At 48.5% G+C, this 24,187-nt stretch overlaps 1 protein-coding gene across 1 annotated transcript; it reads right to left on the reverse strand.

The window, feature by feature from the left end:
• Positions 1-3,677: 3,677 nt before the first annotated feature.
• On the reverse strand, positions 3,678-23,098 carry LOC116528019 (the record flags this gene model as incomplete). The annotated part of the gene is given in 6 exon segments (XM_032245207.1): positions 3,678-3,716; positions 3,822-4,013; positions 20,993-21,168; positions 21,171-21,520; positions 22,657-22,730; positions 22,733-23,098. Coding segments are annotated over 6 exon segments (1,197 nt in total), but the record flags the coding sequence as incomplete, so codon positions are not given.
• Positions 23,099-24,187: the final 1,089 nt, after the last annotated feature.

The raw sequence follows: 24,187 nt of genomic DNA on the forward strand, positions 1-24,187 counted from the left end.
TCACCGCTTGCCTTGTCCACCACTGAGCTCAACATGGGACCTCGGCCATGGCTCAGGAAACTGCCGGGGCTGATTGCAAAGAATCAACTTACACACTGTGATCCCCACAGATCTGACAGTGACAGTGTCTGGGGAGCCCCCTCATCCCAGGAGATGTGGGCCAGACTGGTGGGTCAGAGCAGCTGCCCTCACAGTCGTGCTGATTGGTCCAGGGGCAGGGGCCTGGCACGTGTGGCCAGGCAGAGCCAGTCACAGCCCTGCTCCAGGATTGGTGTGGGTCCCCGGGACCGTGGGGCTTCCTTGTTTGTGCTTACTGGTTATGAATCTTAGAGACTGGAGCTGCCAGCTTTTTCATCAAAGAAACATTCCCCAGAGAAGAAGGCAGGACAGAAGAAAGCAAACGCCATCGTCCAGGGAAGACGCTTCCAGCTGGAGCTGTGTCTTCCAGCACAGGAAACTTTGAACTGTTTTGCACTGGGTGTGTTTCTGTCACTTGCACCTTGGCAGCCTTGTTTAATACGCACTCCCTGGAAACTTTTGGAGCAGGACTCTGCTACTGTATTAGTCTGTTCTCATGCTGCTACTAAAGACATACTGGAGACTGGGTGATGTATAAAAAGGTTTAATGGACTCACAGTTCCACAAGGCTGGGGAGGCCTCACAATCATGGTGGAAGGTGAAGGAGGAGCAAAGCCATGTCTTACATGGCAGCAGGCAAGAGAGGGTGTGCAGGGGAACTGCCTTTATAAAACCGTCAGATCTCATGAGACTTATTCACTATCATGAGAACAGCACGGGAAAGACCCACCCCGATGATTCAATCACCTCCCAGCAGGTTCCTCCCAGGACACGTGGGGATTGTAGGAGCTATAGTTCAAGTTGAGATTTGGGTGGGGACACAGCCAGACCATATCACCAACCCTTCCCTGTTTGTTGCTGCCTGTGTGGTTGTTACTGTTGTTTTCACATTCTCTTCTCTAACTCTTTCTTCCAAATTCAGCTCATCTTCCCAAGTACGGCCCAGCCCCTATCCTCCTGCCTCAGGCAGTCAGATCTCATCACCCCTGCAACCCTCACTTGAAGGACACAGGTGGGCTCTGTTGCCTTCTGACCAAATCGCCCCTCACCAGGGAGGCTGACAGAGTGAGGCCTCTTGCTGTGAACCTCGGTGCTTTTGACACAGAGCATAGTATATAAGCAACAGGTATACACTTGTGATGAGGCGTAGATACCGTTTTCCATCCTTTTAGAGACAATCAACTAAGATCACATCTTCCTGCAGGGTGGCAGCTGCCATCCCATCCCATCCAAAACCTTTATGAACACAGAGTCTGTGGTCAGACTTCCCTTGCGTCCCAAGTCCCCTCCTCCATCACGCAGAGCCGGCCATGTCACACCTCCTTCATCTCATGGTCCTCAAGCATCTTCCACACACCATGGCCACACTATGTGCTGCACACATCACTGGACTCTGACATGACTCTTTTCAAAGTCTTTAATATGCAGCTCTATCTTTGAAGCCATGTAGGTGAAGAGCTAAATTTCTTTGCTTTCTGGCCCACTTCATCGGAGTGGAGAATGGGTTTATCTCTATCACACTCAAAATTCCTAGGCCTTTCCACTCACAGAATGACGTCCTCCAAGGGTGTCCTGGGTCCCAGCTCCCACAATGCTCCTCCCTGTCCTCTTTCAGAGCATCCCGTGAAGTTAAGGGACTTAGCCTGCTGCTGTGCAGGTGTTGTTCACCTTCTGCAACCCCAGATGAAAGTTATGCTCACAAGGGTCTTATTTCATGTCCATAAAACATGTCACAAGCCACTCAAGTGTTCCCGGCTTGCAGGAAAGTCCAGCCTGGAATTCTGTGTGCTGGGAATCGGACCTGGCCTCGCTGGAAAAGCTGGGCTCCTCTCAGAGGCCAGATGGTCTGGAATGGTTCCCAACACAGGCCTGGTGTCAGGCGTGCGGGGGTGCCGGCTGTGCATTAGCCCGAATGCCCCAACTGTCTTCCAAGTGCCTCTCAAGCTCCCACAGGTCAACTCAGGTTGGCTGTCATGGTCCAGGGGTTCCAACAGCAGCAAGAAAGCCCAGCTACAATGTCCAGCACTCTCCAAGTCTACTCCACCACTGTCCCATCGGCTGAAGCAAGTCACAAGGCAGAGCCCAGCCTCACCGTGGGAGGGCACTGCCTGGGGTATCTGTGAGAAAGTAGGGTGCTAACAGGCATTTTAGCAAATAACCACAGGACCTGTTTGCTAGGGCTGTCATGAGGACTGGAAAAGAGCTCTGCATGCATGCACAGGCACACACATGTGCACACACACACATACATGCACACACATGCATACTCACATGCACCACAGAGTGCTGTTGTGTAGGTGCACCACATGCAGGCACATATGTGTGCACACACATGCATACATGCACAGGCACACAGGCACACACATGTGCACACACATGCACACACATGCATATGCACATGCACCACACTCAGTACACACTTATGCACACACATGCACACAGGCACAAGCATACACGTGCACAGATGCACATGCATGCACACACATGTATACACATATACATACTTGCATATGCACACACACATGCATGCACACACACAAGCACACACGTGCACACATGCACACACATGCATACTCACCTGCACACACGTGTGCACACATGGGCACATATGCACACACACATGCATGCACAGGCACATGCGTGCACACACGTGCACATGCACACACACACACGCATATGCACAGAGCTAAACCAGAGCTCCAGTGCCCAATGATTACTACCGTTATTTTTTTGTACTCACTCATGTTGTGGTAGGCAGGCACCTACCACGATGCCTGCATGTGGGATTGTTCACTGTGTGTTTAGTTGGTGAATTTCTGTGGCTTCACGGCACCTCCTGGGCTTCCTGACGGTCCAGGATCTTCTTGGCAAACCACTGGGATGACTCAAAGAGCCCAAAGAGCTTCTCTTGCATTGCCCACAGCTTAGAATTGTGTTTTGCAGTTTTGTAACATTTTTGCTATTTGTAAGACCATGCTCTGGAACATGGAAATGGCTTCGTGTCCCAGCACTCCAGGACCAGAGTTCTCATGTGCTCATCTCCACCAGCACCTGCGCAGGAGATCCAGGACAGCTCTGAAGCACCATGGAGAGGACACCGGGAGGCCTTGCTAACTCTCAGGCAGGGGCAGCTGCCGAGGCGCGTCGGCACAGAACAGCCGTGCGGCACCTAAGTCCTTTGGTAGAACACATGCTCCTGAAAGGCAGCTCAGGCTCATTCTCATCTGGGAGAAAACTGAGGCTCAGAGACATTGAGGGATGTCTAATAATCACAGAGCAACTGAGAGGCAGACACAGACCCTAGGCCTCCCGGGCGACCCTAGGCTCCTTCCCCCACTCACCATCCACCTCCAGCTAGCAGTAAAAAAAGGGCTGCCTGACTGGGGCCTTCTGGGGATAGGAGATAGATGTGCCCACGTCCCATGAGTTAGCCATGTACCAGGAGCCCCCTGAAGGAGTCAGGGACGAAGCCTGTGAGAGCCCACTGGGCCACCAGGTGCACTCTGGTGATGACACCTCCCCAAGCCCCATACCCCTCTCCTTAGCACCCGCCTTGCTTCATGGATGAGCGAGGGTGCCCTGCCCTCAAGAGCCACACCCTACAGGAGGACAGTCAGCACCCCCAGGAGGCAGGAGAGCTGCAGAGAACATAAAGCACAAATGGGGACAGGAAGCCCTTAAGACCGGAAGAGCTACCCAGGCCCAGGTCTCTCTGCAGAGGCACAGAGCATTAGAGGTGGCACCTCCAGGGAGGGCCCACTTGGCTTTGCCATGGCAGCTGGAGTGGGAGAGCCCGGACAGGAGGCCGCGGAGGTGTGGCTGGTAAGCAGAGTCCCCAAGGCCACCGTGGGGTGGGAAACCTGCAGGGTGAGCTCGATCTCTCTGGCCGGCTGCTGCTCTGGAAATTCAAAGCTGCAGTCATGGTGAGGAGGCTCCTGCAAGGACCAGGTGGGAAATGATGGAAGCCATGGGCTAGAGGCAGAGGCTGCGTCCCGACACAGTGCTCTGGGTGTAGAGCTCTTGGGTCTGCCGGCACACAGCGCCCTCGACGGGGGCTGATTCTCTCCTATGGGGGTGAGTCCCTGCTTGGGGACTGACTTTCTCCTATGAGGCTGTGTGGCACACGGCTCCCCAAATCCCTGGGATCCCCAGAATGCTGGCCTTTTTGTGCTAATATTGACTGACAGCTTCGGGATGGAGCGGTTCACTGGGAAGACAAGCATGACCTGCTGCTTGGATGGTTTTTTCCACTTAATTCCAATTCTTCGGACACAGCTCCTAGAACCCAAGCACAAGCCTCTCCTTTGTTTGGCGTTACCTGAAATGGAGTGACATAACATGAATTCCATCAGGGCAGACTTCCTGGCCCAGCGTGAGTCTGGAACCCCCAATGTACAAGGTCACACCTTTGTCTTTTGAATGTTGTGACCACCATCCTCCATCCAGCCCAATTCACCCTCCCACCTGTGCTGTGCCCATCCTGACATCTGTTTTCAATTCAGGGACTAGGCAGCTATTCCCCTACTTGTCACCCATCATAGACAGAGCCCTGGCAGTGGGGACAGTGCTGCTGGGTTCTTCACCAGGAGGAGTCACCAGGAGACTGAAGTGTGAAGCACCCATGCACCGGGTGGGCAGCACCCCAGCTCCACAGGAGCTTCTCAGGTAACATTGCATAGCTAGCATGAGCAAAAGAAGCCATGTAAATGAGATGCAGGTCTTTCAGGAGTCGTTTTGGAGTCTCTGCCCGTACCTGGTGTTTCCCCTCTAAGCCTCACCTACCTTGCAGCCCTGGGGGCAGTGAGGACCCTGGAGCTGCAGCCCCTCCCCAGTTCTGCTGAACGTGGGTAGGGTTTGGCCATGATTCTCAGCTGCTCGGCTACTGGAATACCTTTGTGTAAAAGAAGATACAACCACATGACCTCCAGGACTGACCCCAGGGAGCCCTCTGCACTTGCCAGCCCCTGTTCCTTCACGGGGGTTTGCAGGCTTGGGGCAAATAGGGCTTGCACACACTGTCAGGAAGGATCCAAGTGGTTGCTGAATAAGGGCTGAGCTCGAGTAGATTATTAAGCAGCAAGACAGATTTTCATGTGTATCTGGCTCCGATTTGTATTTTTAGCACAAAACATGCACACATACACACACATGTGTTTTCAGGGAAGGGCTCTATTTCCCAAAAGTCACCCTTAGGATGACGTGTCTCCACTTCTCCACCTGAGCCTGGCACAATGGCCTGGGCCTGCAGGTGTAAGTGCATGTCAGAGTCAACTGTGAACTCACAAACCCCACGGCTGCACCAACTTCATTCACACCAGGCATCCCAAGGCTGGGGCTCTGGGAGCAGAATGGGAGCATCCAACTGCATGGGTCTCTGCAGAGTGTCCCAAGGCTGTGCCAGGGACCCATCCTGTGCTCAGCAAAGACTCCACATGCCTCCTGGCCTGCACAGTTCCGGCCTCAGCTCTTTTCTTCTTCAAGGAAATCACTGTAAACATGTTGTGCAGTGTAGAGATTCAGGAGCCAATGAGACTTTGGACAGATGACTGGGCCAGGAGGTGGGAAGAGGGACACATTTCAGAGTGACTTTAGAGTCCCAGAGATGGCTCTGCCTGCCCTTCCCCTGAAGGAGTGGTGTGTGGGCAGCCAGCACTCAGCTGAGGCTCAGCAGTGAGACCAAGGCCCTGGGGGCCAGTGTGGGTAAGGGCACCCTGGAGATGCCAGCACCTCTCAGATACACCATGCACTACAACACAGCCTGGGGTAAAGTCAGCATGTTGGCTATTTAACCAGGTAAAGTGGCATAAAATCAGCAAACCTTTCCAAGAAGCTTTCAGGAAATGTGAAAACATTCACCTTCTGGAACTAGGATTGCAATGAGAACTGGGGTCCTTCAAATAAATATAAATATTCCCTGTGAGAAGAGAGATATAAGGTCTGGGGCTAAGAGGAGATAGATAGATAGATAGATGATAGATGCAGATATAAAGATAGGACAGATAGATAATAGATACATAAGTAAGTGGCATAATAGATGACAGATAATAGGATATATAATAAATAGATAATAGATGTATAAATAGATGATAGATACATAGAATGTACATAGTAGATGGTAGGAGATAGATATAGATCGATGATAGATAGGATGGGTGGGTGAATGGGTGTGTGGATGGATGGATAGATGGGCAGGTAGATGAGTGGGTGGGTGGATGGATGGTTAGGTAGATGGATGGGTGGATGGGTAGATGGGCGGGTAGATGAGTGGGTGGGTAAGGAGATGGATGGGTGGATGGGTGGGTGGATGAGTGGATAGATGGATGGATGGATGGATAGATGGCTAGATGTATGGATAGATGGCGGCTGGGTGGGTGAATGAGTAGGTGGGTAGATAGATGGGTGAATGGGTGGGTGGATGAGTGGCTGGGTGAATGGATGGATGGTTGGATGGATGAGTGGATGAGTGGATGGGTGGGTGAGTGGATGGATGGATGGATGGGTAGATGGATGGATGGATGAGTGGATGGGTGGGTGGATTAGTGGGTGGATGGATAGAAGGATGAATGGATGGATGGATGGATGGATGGATGGATGGATGAATGGATGGGTGGGCGGGTGGGTGGGTGGAAATAAAAGAGGAGCCTTGCACAAGTCACTGGTGTCACTGTGTTATGAACTAACTCTTACAACTAATTCAAGGTTTATACCTGAGGTCCAGAATCAACAACATCAAAATTATGAATTCCTGCCAGAAATGAGAAACTTGCTATAATGTGGGTTTCCACAAAGCTACTTAAGCAAAGGTTGGGGGAAAGCTGGGGAGTCTGATGCACTGGAATCCTGGTCTGGCTTTGCTTTCATGAGCCATGTGCCCCCATCACGGTTCCTAGTGGTAAGAGCCCGGCTCTCGCCGTGCAGAGCAGCATTGCCAGCCCTCCCAGCAGCCAACGCCACCCTCCCCTCACTACAACAGGGGTCACAAGCACCGCAGGCCATAGAAATTCCAGCCTAATCCCTGAGTTCCCTTCAAGCATCCTGGAGTTCCTCCATATCTGGAGATCCTGTCTCAGGGCTCCTCTGTCTTGGGGTTTCCTCATGTGTCACACCTCCAAGAGGTAGCCCCGCAATCCTGGGTCTGCTGCAGGGTGTATTTCCCCGACGATCTTAGTGATGCTGATACTCCGTGGTGTCTCTCACCCCTGTTGGGTAATGACTGGTGGACCCTGACAGTCATTCAGAGGCATCCCAGCTTCCACAGCAAGGCATCGCCGGGTCTCCCTTCTGACTTCCTAACCCATGTAGAGAGGGGTAAGGGTCTCCACACTCATTTCCCCCTTTCCTACTGAACGACCCCAGCACTTTGCAGGCAGCCTTAAGCACAGATGCCTTTAACCTGAGTATCTGCAGCTGGTGTGGCCTCTGTGATGCAGCTACATCCAGGGGGAGAAGGGAGGGGTAAAAGGGACTTCTGAAAACTTCTGACTTTCCCGATTTGGGTGCTTTTTTCTTTGTTCTCTTTCTCCTCCTCCTCCTTCTTTTCTTTTATTTTTCTACTGCTCATTCTTCTTCTTCTTCCTCTTCTGGAGAAAGTGGACGTGAGGCAGGAAGTGGAGCAGCCATTTTGTGGCCATGAGGCATTTGTGAGGAAGAGAAAATTGAAAAATAGGACTCAGAGTGCGAAGCCACCACAGAGGTGCTGCTCTAGCCCCAGCTGCCAGCACCTGGTGATTACACCTGACAGCCGGGCCACTGCAGTGAGGTTCCTGCTGTGTTCACCCACACAGTCCCTGGAACGGAAAGGGAACCCTTTCCATCTTGGCAGAACAAACGCCTACATGAAAATAACTTGTCCCTGCGTTTCAGAAAACTCAGTAAGCATTAGACTTAGTACTTATCAGGTGACCAGAACAGAACGAATTTTGAGAAGGGCTTCCACTTTGCTGGAAGTGCTTTAGGGCACGAGGCACCAGCAGCTCCGCAGCAGCGTGAAGATGACTGAGGGGCTAAAACTAGGAGACGAGGTGTCGGGAGAAAGCCACTAGGATTTATCCAGAAAGCTCCTTGGAGAAGTACTATCTGTGATGAAAATTGCTTTTACTGGAAAAGGCCGGCAAAATTAGGATGTAACAAGTCCTATTAAGAGAGGGCACGCCTGTTTGCTTACTCTATGGGTGCAGTCAACTCAATTTATCCAAAATTCCAGCAAACAGAAAGAACTAATAAAGATTATTTTCATCTACAGCTGTAGACCTATGCAATGCTAATTGATGTTTATTAAGACATCTTTGGGGAAACAGAAAAACCCCAAAGGACCTTATTATCCAAAGAGTCAATTACTTCCAAATTGTTTGGATGTTAAGAGTAAGTTAGTCCATTGTCAATTCACATTCAGGCTGGTATTTGTAGAATAAATGAAGATGCTGCATGTTCTGTTCAGTCTGTTAATTACGTTCCCCGCAAACTTATCCCTACAGAAAATCTGTGACTAGATAGTAATTTGCTTAGATTCAGTCTGCATATTAAATGATCATCTGCTTTTTCCTCCTTTGTTTTTGCTTTATTTCTCTTTTGTTTTCCTTATTTATATTCAGTTACTTCTTCCAACATCCTAAAAAGCAAATGGCTTCTGTAATTAATTTCTAATAGGAGTTCCTATGGATGCAGAGACCATGTAGGAAGTCGACCTTTTTAGCCCAGTTCTGCAGAATGTCCTTGCAAGCTCAACTCTGTCATTATTCAGCAGGCATTCATGTCAGAGGCAAATTCATTTCTGGCAAAATGGGAGAAAGATTATTTTGGATTCATGAAAAATAAAAGGACTTTGCTCAAAATTGCTAATCTATCATAGATTTGCTACTGTGAGTTTTTCAAAATCAGGCTATAACCTAAGTGCTATGGGCTGATTATCTAGCATTTGACTGGCACAACCCAAGTCAGCCATCCTTTCTCCCAAACTCCCAGCACGCAGGGGACTTGGGATGTCAGAGAATCATAGCATCTTAGTGTACAGGACTGAGAACAGGTATGAGCCACTGCTACTGTCCTGGCTAAACCCAAAAGGAAAATGAATATTTCAACAAAAGACCCAAACATGAACACCAATGCCTCTGACAACAGGTAAATGAATTATTTACACAAATGGGAAACTGAAACTGGTTAGTGGAATTTTCTGATACTAAAACATACAGAGGAAAAATCCTTGGATACCAATTTCACCGAGAACAACACAATTCCACAGAATGCCACAGACACACTTCAGTGACCACCCCTACCCTCTCACAGGGCAGCCTGTTCCAGGGGACTCTGACTTCCGACCACATTGGGGCTTTCTTCTCCCACTGCCCGAGTCCCGTCAGAGCCCACAGGGAAGGCAGTGCCCACTCCAACCCAGCAGCAGCAGTCTGGACGTGGGGCCTGGGTGCTTCTTAGTCTGCTCTTGCCTCTTCTTCACCTTAACAGTCGACTCCTCCCTCCTCTAGTTTCTTCAGTAGTTCTGCATATCTTGCAATAATTAAATAAAGTTTAATATTTTTATGCACTTGTTTCAGTCGGAAGTTATTCTTGTGATATGCTTAGAGCTGAATAGCAGCTTAGATATCATTCATTTCAAACTCTTCCTTTACACTTATGAGAAAACTGGGACCCAAAGGGGAGAAATGACTTACTCAAAGTCACGCCCACAGAGGGCGTGAAGCCAAGACTAGAGTCCACATCTCCCAAAGCCCATAGTAATACTTTTTCTTTATACCACTTTATCTCGATTGTACTATAGGATGCAAGGGAGGTATGATTTGGCTCACTGTTTCAGTGGCTTTAAAGAAACTTCTGAACCAAAGGTTAATATCAGCGGGACTTTGTCACAACACAGGTATTTAACTACCATATATTTGAATCTGCATCATTTAAAATCCACTATTAAAAAACATGTTCCACCAGGCGCAGTGTCTCACGCCTGTAATCCCTGCACTTTGGGAGCCTGAGATAGGCAGATCATGAGTTCAGGAGTTCAAGATCAGCCTGACCAACATGGTAAAACCCAGTCTCTACTAAAAATGCAAAAATTAGCCAGGCATGGTGGCATGCACCTGTAATCCCAGCTACTCAGGAGGCTGAGGCAGGAGAATCACTTGAACTTGGGAGGTGGAGGTTGCAGTGAGCCGAGATTGTGCCACTGCACTCAGGCTGTGCAACAGATTGAGACTCCATGTCAATCATAATAATAATTATAATAATAACGTTCCATTCCTCAAAACAATTAGAAGTATGGTTACCATATAATGCAGCAATCACACTTCTGGGTATATTTACAAAAGAACTAAAAGTGGGGTGTTAAAGAGATATTTGCACATCTGTGTTCATAGCAGGACTAGTCACAATGGCCAAGAGGCTGAAGCCACCCAAGTGTCCATCGATGGATGGATAGATAAGAAGACGTGGTCTCTATACAAAATGCAATATTATTCAGCCTTAAAAAGGAAGGAAATTCTGACTCCTGCTACAACACATAGGAACCTGGAGGACATCACGCTGAGTAAAGTAAGCCAGACACAAAAGGACAAATGCTCAATGATTTCACTTATATGAGGTCCCTAGAATAGTCAAATTCATAGAAACAGAAGGCAAAATGGCATGTGGCAATGACTGAGGCGTGAGAGAGAATGGAGACGTGTTTCACGGGTGCACAGTTCTCATTTCGCACGATGAAAAAATTCAAGACACCCATTGCACAACTATGTGAATCTACACTGCTAAACTGTACACGTGGTAAATTTTTGTTACATAGTTTTTTTTTTACAATTACATTTAAAAATTTTTTAAGAAACAATATTCCTTAAACATAACCCTCAGATACAATCAAAGCTCAAGGTAATACAACCCCTGATGCAGACATACTTGCTCAGAGAAGCATTACAATGTGAAGTGCAATTTTGAGTCAGCTGTAGAGACAGCCAACAAGAAAATACAAGAAATGTCTCTTTTTCTTTTCAAATATCACCAAAAGAAATATTTTTGCATCACTTTTCTGGGCTCCAAATCTGCTAAGAAGAAAGCAACTCTAAGACCTTTCTCTCTGCTACATAATATAACTGAGACAACTAATTAAAGTTTCACTGAGAAGGCTTTTGGACAGATGGTTTCACTATTTTAATTAAGTATATGTATTAGACTGTTGGAATTAATATATTTGACACGACAGACGTTTTCTGTGCTCATTTAGAATTTTTAGTCATTTACTATCTATGTGGTACTGGAATTAGGGCCCTTTGTGAATTTTATTCTGTTCAATTTTGCAGTTTATTTATATTTTGTCATGTTACACTTATTACTGAGTAGTCTCAAGTATGACATGTACAAAGGAAATTTTAAGGAAATAGGAAGTGCTTTTCTGTGGGCATGGGAACTGCTTTTGGTTAGGATGAACCATTTAGTGACCACTAATTCAACTGCGGCATCCTGTGACTCCAGCCACACTCCAGGAGGTTTCTCAGTGCATGCCTCCATGGGTGACGTCCTTTCCAGCTCAATGCCACCAACAGACTTAAAAGCCTTTTGTGCGCACACCATCCTGAACCTCCTCCAGGCCCTGCCTCTCATTGCCCCGTTCCCTCCACCATCCTGCTACTAAACCTTTCCTCCTAAGCTCCTACTCTCTGCACTGAACCCTTATTTAGAAGCCTGTGAAGTCTCCACACCCCCAGCCACAATCCTGACCTCCTCCTCGTGGTTCCCAGGAGGCTGGGTATTCAGCCCTCCTCTACCACGAGCGTCGTGGCCTCGGTCTCCTCGCGCTCCTCCTCATTTCCACGCTGGAGGGACTCAGCCCCAGTCACAGGGTGCACCCCCTCTTGGATCCTCTCCCACCTCCTCACCCCTCCTCACACTTCCTGAGCAACAACACTCAGTAGGTGCCCTCCTGGCATCCGCCCAGGAGACGGAGAAGCACATGTCCACACAAAGACTAGTAACAAGGGTCTACGCCATCAATATTCATCCTGGAAACAACGCAAGCACGTTCAAACTGAAACAATATTCAAACTGGAAACAATGCAAGCATCTACCTGGTGAATGGATATGTAAAATGTGGTTCCTCCCTACGGTGGGTTACTCTTCATCAATAAAAAATATTGATGACGTGGATGAACCTCAAACTGATGCCGAGTGAAGAGGCCAGTCTCAAAAGATCCCGGACTGCCTGATTCCATCTACATAAACATCCAGAAAAGACAAATCCGTAGGAATGGAAAAAGGGTTTGTGGTTGCTTGGCTGGGGTAAGAATGGAGATTGAGTACAGACAGGCGCTGGGCCTTTCTGGGTGATGGAAATGTTGGAAATGGAATTGGAGTACCACTTGCATAATTACACATTTTATATATACCATTGAATTATACACTTAAAATAGGTGAAACTTACAGTATGTAAAATTATCACTATTATTAATGCAAAAAATTTTTACACTTTAAAATATGTTTTAAAATCTGGTAACTTAGGTGGGTGCGGTGGCTCGTGCCTATAATCCCAGCACTTTGGGAGGCCAAGGCAGGCAGATCACCTGAGGTTGGGAGCTCGAGACCAGCCTGACAAACATGGTGAAACCCCGTCTCTACTAAAAATACAAAAAATTAGCTGGGCATGGTGGCACATGCCTGTAATCCCAGCTACTCGGGAGGCTGAGGCAGGAGAATCGTTTGAACCAGGAGGTGGAAGTTGCCGTGAGCCAAGAATGTGCCACTTCACTCCAGCCTGGGCAACAGAGTAGGATTCCAACTCAAAAAAAAAAACAAAAAAAACCCTCACAACATTCTTCCCCTTTCTACCATGTCCCTTCCACGAACTTCAGAAACACGTAGGGATCACACCACAGAAAAGTGGGCCGTGGAGTCCTTCCTAGCTTGTGCTCATCTTGTGGTTTGGGAAGTTTATTTTCTTCCTGAGAAAACCATGTGAGAACCTTGAGTCTTTAACTTCCCTTCACTTTCTTCCCAGTGTGGACTCTGGTCGGGGCTACAAGCCATCCAGAGTCTGGCCCCACCCTCCCTTCTCCAAGGTCAGCAAGAGCCCAGCCGTGGTCAGGTTAGGCGCTCGGCCACCGCTCAGCCATGGTCGGGTTAGGCGCTCGGCCACCGCCCAGGCTGCCTCCCCTGTTTCTTTGGTTCTTCCCTGCCTGGAAGCAGACATCCCACCTTTCTTTCTCTCTCTGTGAAGACAAGCCGTTCCTCAGCCCATATGAAATCCCACAGTCTCCCTTTTCTGACATCACCCAGCACTCCCCTTCCCCTGATTTCCAGGAGCACTCACCCTGCCTGGGGAGCAGACCCCCTGCCCAAGCGTGAGGGTCCCTGGACCCAGCTGCGTCTGCACTTCTGTATGTTCCTGGGGCACCTGGGAGGAGTCTGTAGGAGACTCTCTGTAAATAAAGTCGACTGCTCAAGCTCCTCAACAGCCTGCCGACCCGGCCCCTGGGGACCACACACTTAGGCTCAGACCCTGGAGGTCGTCTGGGCCCACCTGCACCTCGTGTCTAATCCCCTGCATCGCATCCTCCAGGTGAGATCCCACGGTCTGTTCTTGACACCCCCACAGGCATCAAATTCTACTTTTTGAAGCAGTCCGTTCCAGTTTGGGAAAGCTCTTGCTGATGGAAACTTCTTCCCCATCGGGAGCCCAGCTTGGTCTCCCGAAACCCGTCCCCTCTGCCTATTGTCACAGAACTGCCCTTAAGGCCACACGAAATGAGCACAGCTCTTGTCGCTGGCAGTCCTTCCTGCCTCCTCAGTTTTCATTCCTTCCACACAAACTTCAGAACTCCTCAGCATCAGGCACTCTCCAGCGGGCAGCCACCGCCATCTCCACCTGTTACACGGGGATGCAAATGGCGGAGCCCAGCGACCCACCATGGCCTGGCCAGCCTGAGCGAGCAGCACCACTGTAGGCCGTGCAGGTGTGGGGCTGTCCTCTCTGCGGCCGTGCAAGGGAAGGGTGACAGGGCGCCGCGCCGAGCCCACAGCCTCCATCCCTGAAGACGCTCACTTTTGCTTAGCTACACTCTCCCGCCTTGTTCTAGCAGCCTTGGAATTTGGGGAACTGAATTCAAAACTGTCCATGCCTCCCTCTCCTGCACTGGGAGGACCACCATGGCCGGCAGATCTTGAGCTGTCGCTTTTCCCTGCGGGGTGGCGTCCTGCAGCGGGCCCAGGTGCCCTCCCAGCTCCACCTTCCACAGCGTTTAGATGAGCGCTTGCCGTGATTTATCGGCTGTCTTCAGTTATAAGTCAGTTTAGGAACAAATGACAGAAACTTGGTCTGACATAAACAAATGGGTTTTTATTTGACCCATAAAAACAAGCCTGGAAGTAGGGGAGGCCTGCCAGTGAGGTGGCCAGGGCCCTGCACTCCCCACGGCCCTGCGCTCCCATCATCTGCACGGCTGCCTCTGGGCACAGACCACTGTGGGCACGTCCCTCCAGCAAGGACAGACAGAGAAGAGGCTCCGGAGAAGAGAAGAGCTGTCCCAGAGCCTCTGCCTCCCTCTTTGAGGAAGGGGCATCTGCCCGTGTCATTCCGCCTGAGTACCACTGCCCGGAGCTGAAAGGAAGCTTAGAAAACTGAGGGTTTGGGAAGGCATGTTGCTCCCTGAGAAAAATCAGAATTCTGCACTTAAGGAAGAGCGTGGCAAGATCGTGTGCTCTGCAGGCAGCCTTGGTCACAAGGAAAACCATCAGAGAGGAGAGCCCTGGGGCGCCTGGCCGGCGCTTGCTCCAGACCCATGTCTGAGTCAGCTTGGCTGTCACAGCAAATCCCACAGATGGGGCTGCGGATGGGCGGCTCACACACAGAAGTTGTTCTCACAGCTCGGGAGGCTGGAAGGCCACGAGCAAGGGGTGGGCAAGGCTGGCTCCCTCTGATGCCTCCCTCCCTGTCTCTTCCCTGGGTCCTCAAAGGGTCGGCCCTCTGGGAGTGTCTGTGTCCTCACTGCCTCTTCTTATAAGGACACCGGTCAGATGGGATCAGGGCCCACCCTAATAACCCCATTTTACTTCAATTATCTCTTGAAATCCCTTATCTCCAAATACAGCCACATTCTGAGGTCCTGGGGGTCAGGGCTTCAGCATGTGAATTGGGGGGTGAACTTAACTCAGTCACAGCAACTGAGGATGACCTCAGTCCCTCCTTGAGGCCACCAGCCTGACCCAGAGCATCCACATAGGCACTCTGCAGACCACATTTATACACGCCCCCATAAATATACGTGTTGGTCTGAACTTGTTTTTTAAGAGAACTTAGGAAAATCTAGACACAGCATGACCACAACCTTACCTGATCAAATAACTCTAAATAATCCTTTCTAGAATCATACTGTACATTGAGCCATCAGTTAGGTGGTTACTTTCATACTGTTATCCGAATCTGTCATAAGTAAAACCAACCTACACACCGGGAAGTGGAAAACTGTTAAGTGCCCAGAAAAAACTGACTTCATTCTCTACTAAATACAGGTCCAGAGGTTCCTATAGCCACACCCTTCTCGGGTACAAATGGCCCCAGCTTTTAGGATAAAATGCATTCCTGTAAATATGTCAGACACACTGCTATGAGCCTGTGCTTCTGAATTCAGGTTCCAGAGAATGATGGGCATCATTAGTGGGCAAAAATCGAAGGAATTTTTTAATAGCTGCCAAAGGCTGAGAAGAAGCCGGGGCTGGAGGCTTCAGGGGGAAGGGTTCTCTCTATTCACCCGTGCTCCCCATGGAGCGCCTCTCCTCTTCACTGCTTCAGGCTCTCCAGGACTTCCTAGATATCTGGTGAGTATAGAAGGCCTTGAGGGCTGGAACAAGCCTCTCTCCTTCCGCTCAGCATTGGGGCTGAGACGTCTGTCCTCGCCAGGGTCCTGCCCTCTGAGAATGCCACTCTAAACTGCTTGGAGGGAGCTGTGCTGAACGCCCAGGACTGGACAACTAAGGAGAAGGAAGAGGAAGAACAGATACAACTTCCCTGTGTTAGGCTAAGAAAAGAAAAGGGAAAAAAAAAAAAGAAAGAGGTGAAGCCACAGCTCAACCAGCTTGGGTACTTGAATAATGTGTGGAAATGAAAATTTTGAGTTTTGGGTAATGCTCATGCCTGTGCTGCTGGCTCCGGTGTCCTACAAGCCCCATTTCTGGGCTGCACACCCTGTTTACCTGGAGCCAAGTAAAACCCAGGGGAGGACACAGGTGTCAAGGCTGTGGCTCATCCGTGCAGGCCACCTGCATCCAGCCAGCACTGAACACACAGATCCCTCAGTCTCCACAGAACTCGTGGTCAGGGCGGAGGGACACGTTACAGATGAGTGCTTGTTTTCCTTCTGGGGATGACAGTTGCATACCATTGATAGGGGATTCAGAACACATGGGATTTGAAACCAGGGTAAATTTAGTCCAAGATCTACCAAACAGTAGGGGATCAACAATGTTTCTTTAAGCTCTTCCTGAATCAACTCAATATTGTGAATATCCAAAGGGCTGAGTTTTCTGAGATGAGGCTGGGCAAGTCCTGTAGGAGACAGAGTGGACAAGCGTGTCATAGTCTCTCAAACCATTGGACCCCCAGTTTCACTAGGACAAGACAAGAGTCCTACAGAATGGATCGGCACAGCATGCTCAACGCTTTGAATGAACCCAGGTCACCCTGCCAAGGAGCAGACTATGACAGAGAGGAGTCGCAGCATCAGCCCAGCTTTGGATGACATGGGGTATCTTAAAAGACACACTTAGTTCACAGAACCAACTACGTTGTCCTCTGAGAAGGAAAAGAAAAATGTAAAAAGGAAGTCAGAATTTCTTCTTGAGAAGCTAGTCCCCGAAGGGAGCAGAAATGGGCTAAAATAGAAAAAGAAACTAAAATTAAGTCATTTAAGAATTTCTTGAAAAAAGTAAGAGCCATCTTCATCAGTAATGATTTTGATAAAACTTCTTAAATATCTTGTTGAAGCTCCTTCCCATGTTACAAGAGCCCTGGAGAGGGGACAGACATGCCCTTGGCTGATGAGGAAGGTCTGGGAACCTGCCTCCGCCAAGGCTGCCACGCTCAGCAAAAGCGGACCTAGAGGTTAGACCAGGTCCTAGACCCAAAGGTCTTTCTGGAAAAACTGTTAGACATGGTTCAGGCAAAGAAAAAGCAAAAGGTCATATTCACCTTTAACTGCTCTTCAAAAAAAGATTAAGAGAAAGGATTTTACATTAACAGAATCAAGAACACTGACAGAACTGAGAACAAAAATCGTGTGATCATTCCGATACTTACTGATTTGCAGTTGTAGAACCACCCTTGCATCCTGGGATGAAGCCCACTTAATCATGGTGAATGATCTTTTTGATGTGCTGTTAGATTCAGCTTGCATCTATGTTCATCAGTGATGTTGGCCTGTAGTTTTCTTTTTTGTTGTTGTATCTGTATCTGGTTTGGGTATCATGGTAATGCTAGCCTTGTAAAATGAGTTGAAAGCTGAAAAGTTTCTGCAGAAGACCAGGCCAAGGTAGGAGGATCACTTGAGGCCAGGAGTTCAAGACCAGCCAGGGCAACACAGTGAGACTGTCTTTACAAAAAAATACAACCTACAGAATAGGAGAAAGTATTTGCAATCTCATTATCTGACAAGGGTTTAATAAGCAAACTATATAAGGAGCTCAAATAACTCAACAGCAAAAAATAAAAATAAAATATGATTTTAAAATGGTTCAAAGATCTGAACAGATATTTTATGACAGAAGACATGCACATGGTCAACAGGTATATGAAAAAAATGTTCAACATCACTAATCGTCAGAGTAAGTCAAAATCACAGTAAAATATCACTTCACCTCAGTCTGAATGCTTTTTCTCAAAAAGACAGGGAATAACAGATGCTGATGAGAATGTGGAGAAAGGGTAACCCTTGTTCACCACTGGCAAGATTGTGAATTAGCACAGCCACAGTGGAGAACAGTATAGAGGGTCCTCAAAGCCTAAACATAGAACCACCATATGATCCAGCAATCCCACTGGTGGGTATATGTTTAAATCTGCACTCCCATGTTTATTGCAGCACTATTCACAATAGCCAAAATATCGAATTAACACAAGTATCCATCTGTGGATGAATGCATAAAGAAAATGAGGTATAAACACACAGTGGAATATTAGTAAGCCATAAAAAGAATGAAATCCTTTCATTTACAGCAACATGATGTTAAGTGAAATAAGCCAAGCACAGATTGCGGGGGCTAAAAAAGAGGACCTCATGAAGATAGAGAGTGGATTGGGGGTTACAAGAGGCTAGGAAGGGCGAGGGGGTGGGTGGGGAAAAAGAGAGGCTGATTGAGGGTATAAATATACATGTAGAAAAAAATCAGACCCGGTGTTTGATAGCTCAGTAGAGTGATTATAGTTATCATTAATTGGCTGTTTTGAAACAGCTAGAATAGAATAGTTCAGTTGTTCTTAGAAAAGAAAAGGTAAATATTTAAGGTAGTAGATATTCCCATTGCTGCAGTTTGATTATGTGAGTGTAGATTATCATATGTACCCTGAAAATATGTACATCTAACAGGTGTCAATAAAAAGTAAATACTTATTTAAAAAGAGAATAGATGCCTGAGTTGTTTCCACCACTTGGCTAATGTATATAACGTCGTTGCGAATGTGGGATAAAAGTCTCTATTTGAGACCCTACCTTTATTTCCTTTGGGCATATAACCAGAAGTGGCATTGCTGGATCCTATGACAGTTCTATCTTTAATTTTTGAGGAACAACCATACTGGTTTGCATAGTGGCCATACCATTTTACATTCTCACCATAGTTTTCAATTTCTCTACACCCTTGTCGACACTTCTGCTTTTTGATTGTAGCCATCCTAATGGACATCAGGTGATATTTCATTGGGGTTTTGGTTTTCATTTATCTAATGTGAATGATATTCACCGTCTTTCCATGTGCTTATGTGGCCATTTGTATAACCTCTTTAAAGAAATATCTATTCAAGGCCCATGCCACTTTCAAATTGAGTTACTTATTTTGTTGTTGTTGTTGAGATTTAAATGATCTTTATATATTCTGGATATTAACCCCCATCAGATATGTAATTTGCAAATATTTTCTCTCATTTGGTAGGTTGCCTTTTCATGCTGTTGATTACGTGCTTCACCATACAGAAGTTTTTAAGTTTGATGTAGTCCCATTTGTCTATTTTTGCTTTTGTCACCTGTGCTTTTGGTGCCATATCCAAAAAAATCATGCCAAATTAATGCATGAAGTTTTCCCCTATATTTCCTTCTAGAATTTTTATGCTTTTTGTTATTGTATCTAGTTCTTTAATCAATTTTGAGTACATTTTTGCATGTATGTAGTGTAAGGTTAGGGTCTAACTTTGTTCTTTTGCTTGTAAATATCTAATTTTTCCAACATCGTTTGTCGAAGAGGCTGTCCTTTCCCCATTGAGTGGTCTTGGAACCCTCACCAAAGATCATTTGACCATATATGTGAGGGTTGATTTCTGAGATTTATATTCTATTCCATTTTTCTATGTCTTTGTGACAGTATCATGCTGTTTTAATTATGTAGTTTTTAAATTACTGTAGTTTTAAAATCAGAAAGTGTAAGACCACCAATATTGTTCTTTTACAAGATTGTTTCGGCTATTCAGGGCCCCGTGAGATTCCATGTGAATTTTCGAGTGGATTTTCCTATGTTTGGAATAAAAATGAGGTTTTGACAAGGATTGCATAGAATCAATAGTATTGGCATCTTAACAATATTGTCTTTTGATCCATGAACATGGGATGTCTTTTCATTTATTTATGTCTTCTTTAACAGCTTTCATCAACATTTTCTAGTATTCAGCATAGTTTTAACATTTTGTTTACAAGTCCTTCACCTCCTTGGTTAAGTTTCTTCCCCAAAGATTATTTTTTGAAAAAACAAAATCTACTGTATCTAAGCAAGAGGGAGTTCTTCCATCTTCTCCTTTCCTTAGTCAATGTAAAGTCTAAATAATTGCTAGATAGTATTTAATTGTTCCTTTATAAGAAACCATGCTTGCAGGTCAAAATAGCCTTAATAATTGTGTATTGTCAGCTTGCTTCAAAGCAGCCCACTTAGATCCCAGCCCAAGGCCAGCACCACCTGGGACCGAGAAGACACATTCTCCAAAGACAACTTCCACCGCGAAGATTAGCTGTGTGTAACTGGCAACCATTGGAGAACCAAAGATGAAGGACTGTTTTGTTTTGTTTCATCTTGTTTCGTTTTGTTTTTCCAGCATGGATAATGCAATTAGACTGAGCCCTGAGATTGCTAGTTACGACAATCTCAATAAATACAAATAACTCTAATCCATCATGCCACCATCAGGAGCAATTATATTTCAGGTAAGTCAGCTCAAAGGCATGACTAACTCCTTACAAGCAGCCCAACTGTCCGTGGGTGTTGAGTGGCTATGAAACATCATGCCTTCATCTCTGCCAAGGAGCAAGCTCAGGTGCACACCTGGGTTTGGCTGCCAGGCTTTCCTTGGGAGAACAAGTGCTATAGTCCCAGGTCAGACTCCAGGCTGAGCTCAGGACATCAAAGGAAGTCAGTGGTGGAGAGTGACTCGTCCTGAGGGCAGGAACATCATCTTGATGTCGAAGCCCTGTGCATTTTGGCTAGAGCTTCCAAAGCCATCGTAGCCAGGCAGAGGCCTTGATGAAAGCTTCCTTGTCTAGCAGGCTCACCTTTCACACAGGTGTACCTAACCCCTGAATCTCACCTGCAAAGCCCAGCCAGCCCACTGCTGCTGTGCTCCCAAAGGGATAGGGACAGAAGGTGACAGAGGCCCTGGGAACTGAGCAGGCAAAGGAGTCCTTTACAATTTCTCTTCGGCATGAACCAAGTGACATCCTGTAGGATGACCAAAACTTACCGTGTGAGCAGACAGAATGCCAACCATGGTGTGTCCCTGCATGAGCGCTGGGTAAAAGGAGAAGGCAGGCAAGGCCTCAGCCTTTCGAGCAGGAGTGGCCAGTCCTGCCAGGCGGTTGACCCAGGCAGTGGCAGCAAGCGACAGGGGTTCCTGTCCTAACCCCTCCCCCAGGGTTGCCCAGCCCTGGGAAGCCACCACTGGGGACATGCTAGCGCCCTAATGTTGGTGCCCCTCCTCCTGGGGTCATGAAGCAGCAACAAGCGGGCTCTGACCTCCTGAGGACACACTGGAGAGCAAAAGCAACAAAAGCAAGAGGAATCAGCAAGATGGGCCTGAGTCCAGCCTGCAGAGGAATCAGTGAGATGGGCCTGAATCCACCCCGCAGCAGGGAGCTTGCCCAGGTGCTCCCTGCAGAGCCAGAGTCTGTTAAACAGCAGCTTGGAAATCAACTGACAAGTTGCTGACCTGAGAGTTATCCACAGTCACTGGTAACTTGGAAATTGTAGTTCAGACGAGGTGCACATAGACCTACAGTGAGAGAAAAGGGGAGTCAGAAGTATTTAATATTTTTTTTAACAATTGTGATGTGAGCCTATCAGCACAGGTCCCAGGAGGTGGCTGCCTGGTGGGTGGATCTGATGAGGAGCCCACAGCCCCTGCTGCCCACAGCCCTCCCCACCAGCCTCGGGGCCCCCTCCCAACAAGAGTCACTCCTCCTGACCACAGGAAAGGATGAGATGCTGACCGCAGGCCCCTGCTAAAACCATATCTCTCCTGGGAAGGGAGAGGCTGGCTGCCACGCCCCTGACTCCACTTACACACATGAGGAGGGACGCACCACTTCCTTGGGTTCAAATCCCAACTCAGCCACTTACTGGCTGCGTGGGGGAATTAACGAGCTCATCTGTATAAACCCCTGCTGAGAGTCTGGCAGGCACGTGGCGGGCCTTACGCCTTTGTCTGTGGTTATGATTGTTATCACCATTAGTTGTCACTTGGAGAGAGACGCTCAGAGCTCCCATGACGTGGTGTGGAAGACAGCAGAATCAGCAAACACTGCGTTAGAATAGTCGGGGTCAGCGACAAATCTGGGGGTGTGCATGGAACGGGAAGGGGCCACGGCCAAGGGGACCCCAAAGAGAAGGAAATCAGGGAGGACCTGGGGAAAGTTGCCGTCCAGTGGGGAGCCCATGAGAGCCAATGGTGGAGGGCCTTGGATGGCCCACGTGCCTGCCATGCCTCCTGGACCCCCGGCTCCTCCTCTAATAAGCTCTGCTGCCCTGAGGGAGTCAGACAACTCCTCGGAGCCTGGGCTCCCTAGAAGGCCCAGCCATCACCCTTTCAACTAAATGGAAGCTTGCAAATCGCCTGGGCCTCCTTGGTCTCAATCCTTGGAGCCAGCAAGATATACAACCGTCTGTGTGCACAGAGCAAGACCACAATTTGCCCAAACTGTGGCTGCTGCGAAATGTGACGTGAGAGAGACTGGCAAGACCCTCCCCCAAATCATCCGCACCATCTGTAAAAACCCTGCCACTATGGCTTCATTTCCATGGATTCATCCTGCCACTGTCAGGCTTCAGGGGTCCCTGCCACACGCAGGTTTATACACTGCGAGCTCATCACAGCTGCTCTAAGCCCCTCCCCTGGAACCTGTCTCTTACCTGGCTGGACTCACACGGTCCACATGTCCGCAACCCTGGACCTCAGCCTCAGTGCACCTTTTCCTCTGCTGCACCCTCGCCCCCCGCCCCAGCTCTGCCACTTTACCACCTCCGGGTTTCCTGAACCTCCCCTTTCTCCTAGCCCACTCCAGAGTCTGGGCACCACTGGCCTGGTGGCCTCAGGGCTGGGTCCCCCAGCAGGCTCCAGAGTATGCCCTCTGCTCATCCACCCTCTGCAAAGACCCCCGAGCAGCCTCTCTGTGAGGCTACACCCCACAAAGCTGACATTTGTCTTGGCTCCAAATGGCCGAATATTGGCAATTTCGTGCGGTTCAACCCATAAACGGTAGAGAGGACTGCAGGGTTCCTGTGTGGAATCCTCAGTAGCTCCATTTGCCAAGCTGCTTAGCTACCTAGCTCCAGCCTGCCCCTCCACACTACCTAGCAATGCCAAACGCACAGCTTCCAGAACTTTCCCTGTGTTTCGCCTTGGCTGTGGCTTGGCTGTGGAGCCCTTCTGCCTGGCCATATCCACATGTTCTCTTTTCTCTTCCCACTCATCCTTAAGACCCAGCCTCGCTGTCACCACCTCTAGAAAGCCTTCCTTGACCAACCCTAGTCCACAGTAAGCAGTGCCCCTGTTCCTAAAGTTTCCCTGGGAATAATACTGCATTGACCACATTGGCTTCAGCGATGTGTTTTTCCTTCCACTTCTCCTGCTCTAGTGTAGAACTCGTAGGGCAGGAACAAGGTTTCCATATCCCCCATCACCTGGAATAGCAGCCCTTGGTTAACATGTACTGAATGAATCACAGTAACTGTTGGCTGGAGCTCATTCACACTAGCATGTAAATGACTGATACCCATCTTTTTCTGAAAACAACCCCTGATGGGAGAGAGGAAGGGGAAACCCCAGAGCCCTGGGCAAGTGAAGCTAGAGAAGCAGCCCCTCCTGGAGAGGGACAGGTCCAGCCAGCAGGGAGGACAAGCTTCAACGATGCTTATGAAGGTGGGCTCCGTTCTGCATGCCTCTTAAGTGGCTTGGGTGGAGGGAATCATGGTTCCTATTTGAACAAGTGAGAGGCCCTTAAGACAGTTTCTAAATGGAAAACTTCTCAAAGGGACTGGGAAGCGTGGGCAGCTGGAGAAACCGGGCATCTAAGCACGGAAGTGCAGCTGAGCAGGTGAGCTGCAACTGCCTCTGCTCCCAGCGGCTGGCTTCCCAGCAAGCCGCGGTCCTGCCCCCACGCCCACACGCACGGCGGCTTGCCACTTCACACAGACTAATTAACAAATAGCAGGATGATTAAATCACACGGCCCATGGTATTTTCCCAATTCCTCTCAGTTGAGACAGAGCATGAAAGTGAAATCAGAAGCTCTCCCCAGAGGGCCCGCTGCAACCGCAGGCTGCTCTTCAGAAGCAGCAGCAGCCACTGAAGAGTCACAGCCTCATGCACTCCGGAGACCATGGGCAGCTGCCTCCGTGGCCGTGTCCCGCCCGTCTCACCTGGAAGCCCTGGGCCGGGCTC

Source organism: Sapajus apella, unplaced genomic scaffold, assembly GCF_009761245.1.
Source record: "Sapajus apella isolate SASKATOON/1434 unplaced genomic scaffold, GSC_monkey_1.0 scaffold56, whole genome shotgun sequence".
NCBI lineage: Eukaryota > Metazoa > Chordata > Mammalia > Primates > Cebidae > Sapajus > Sapajus apella.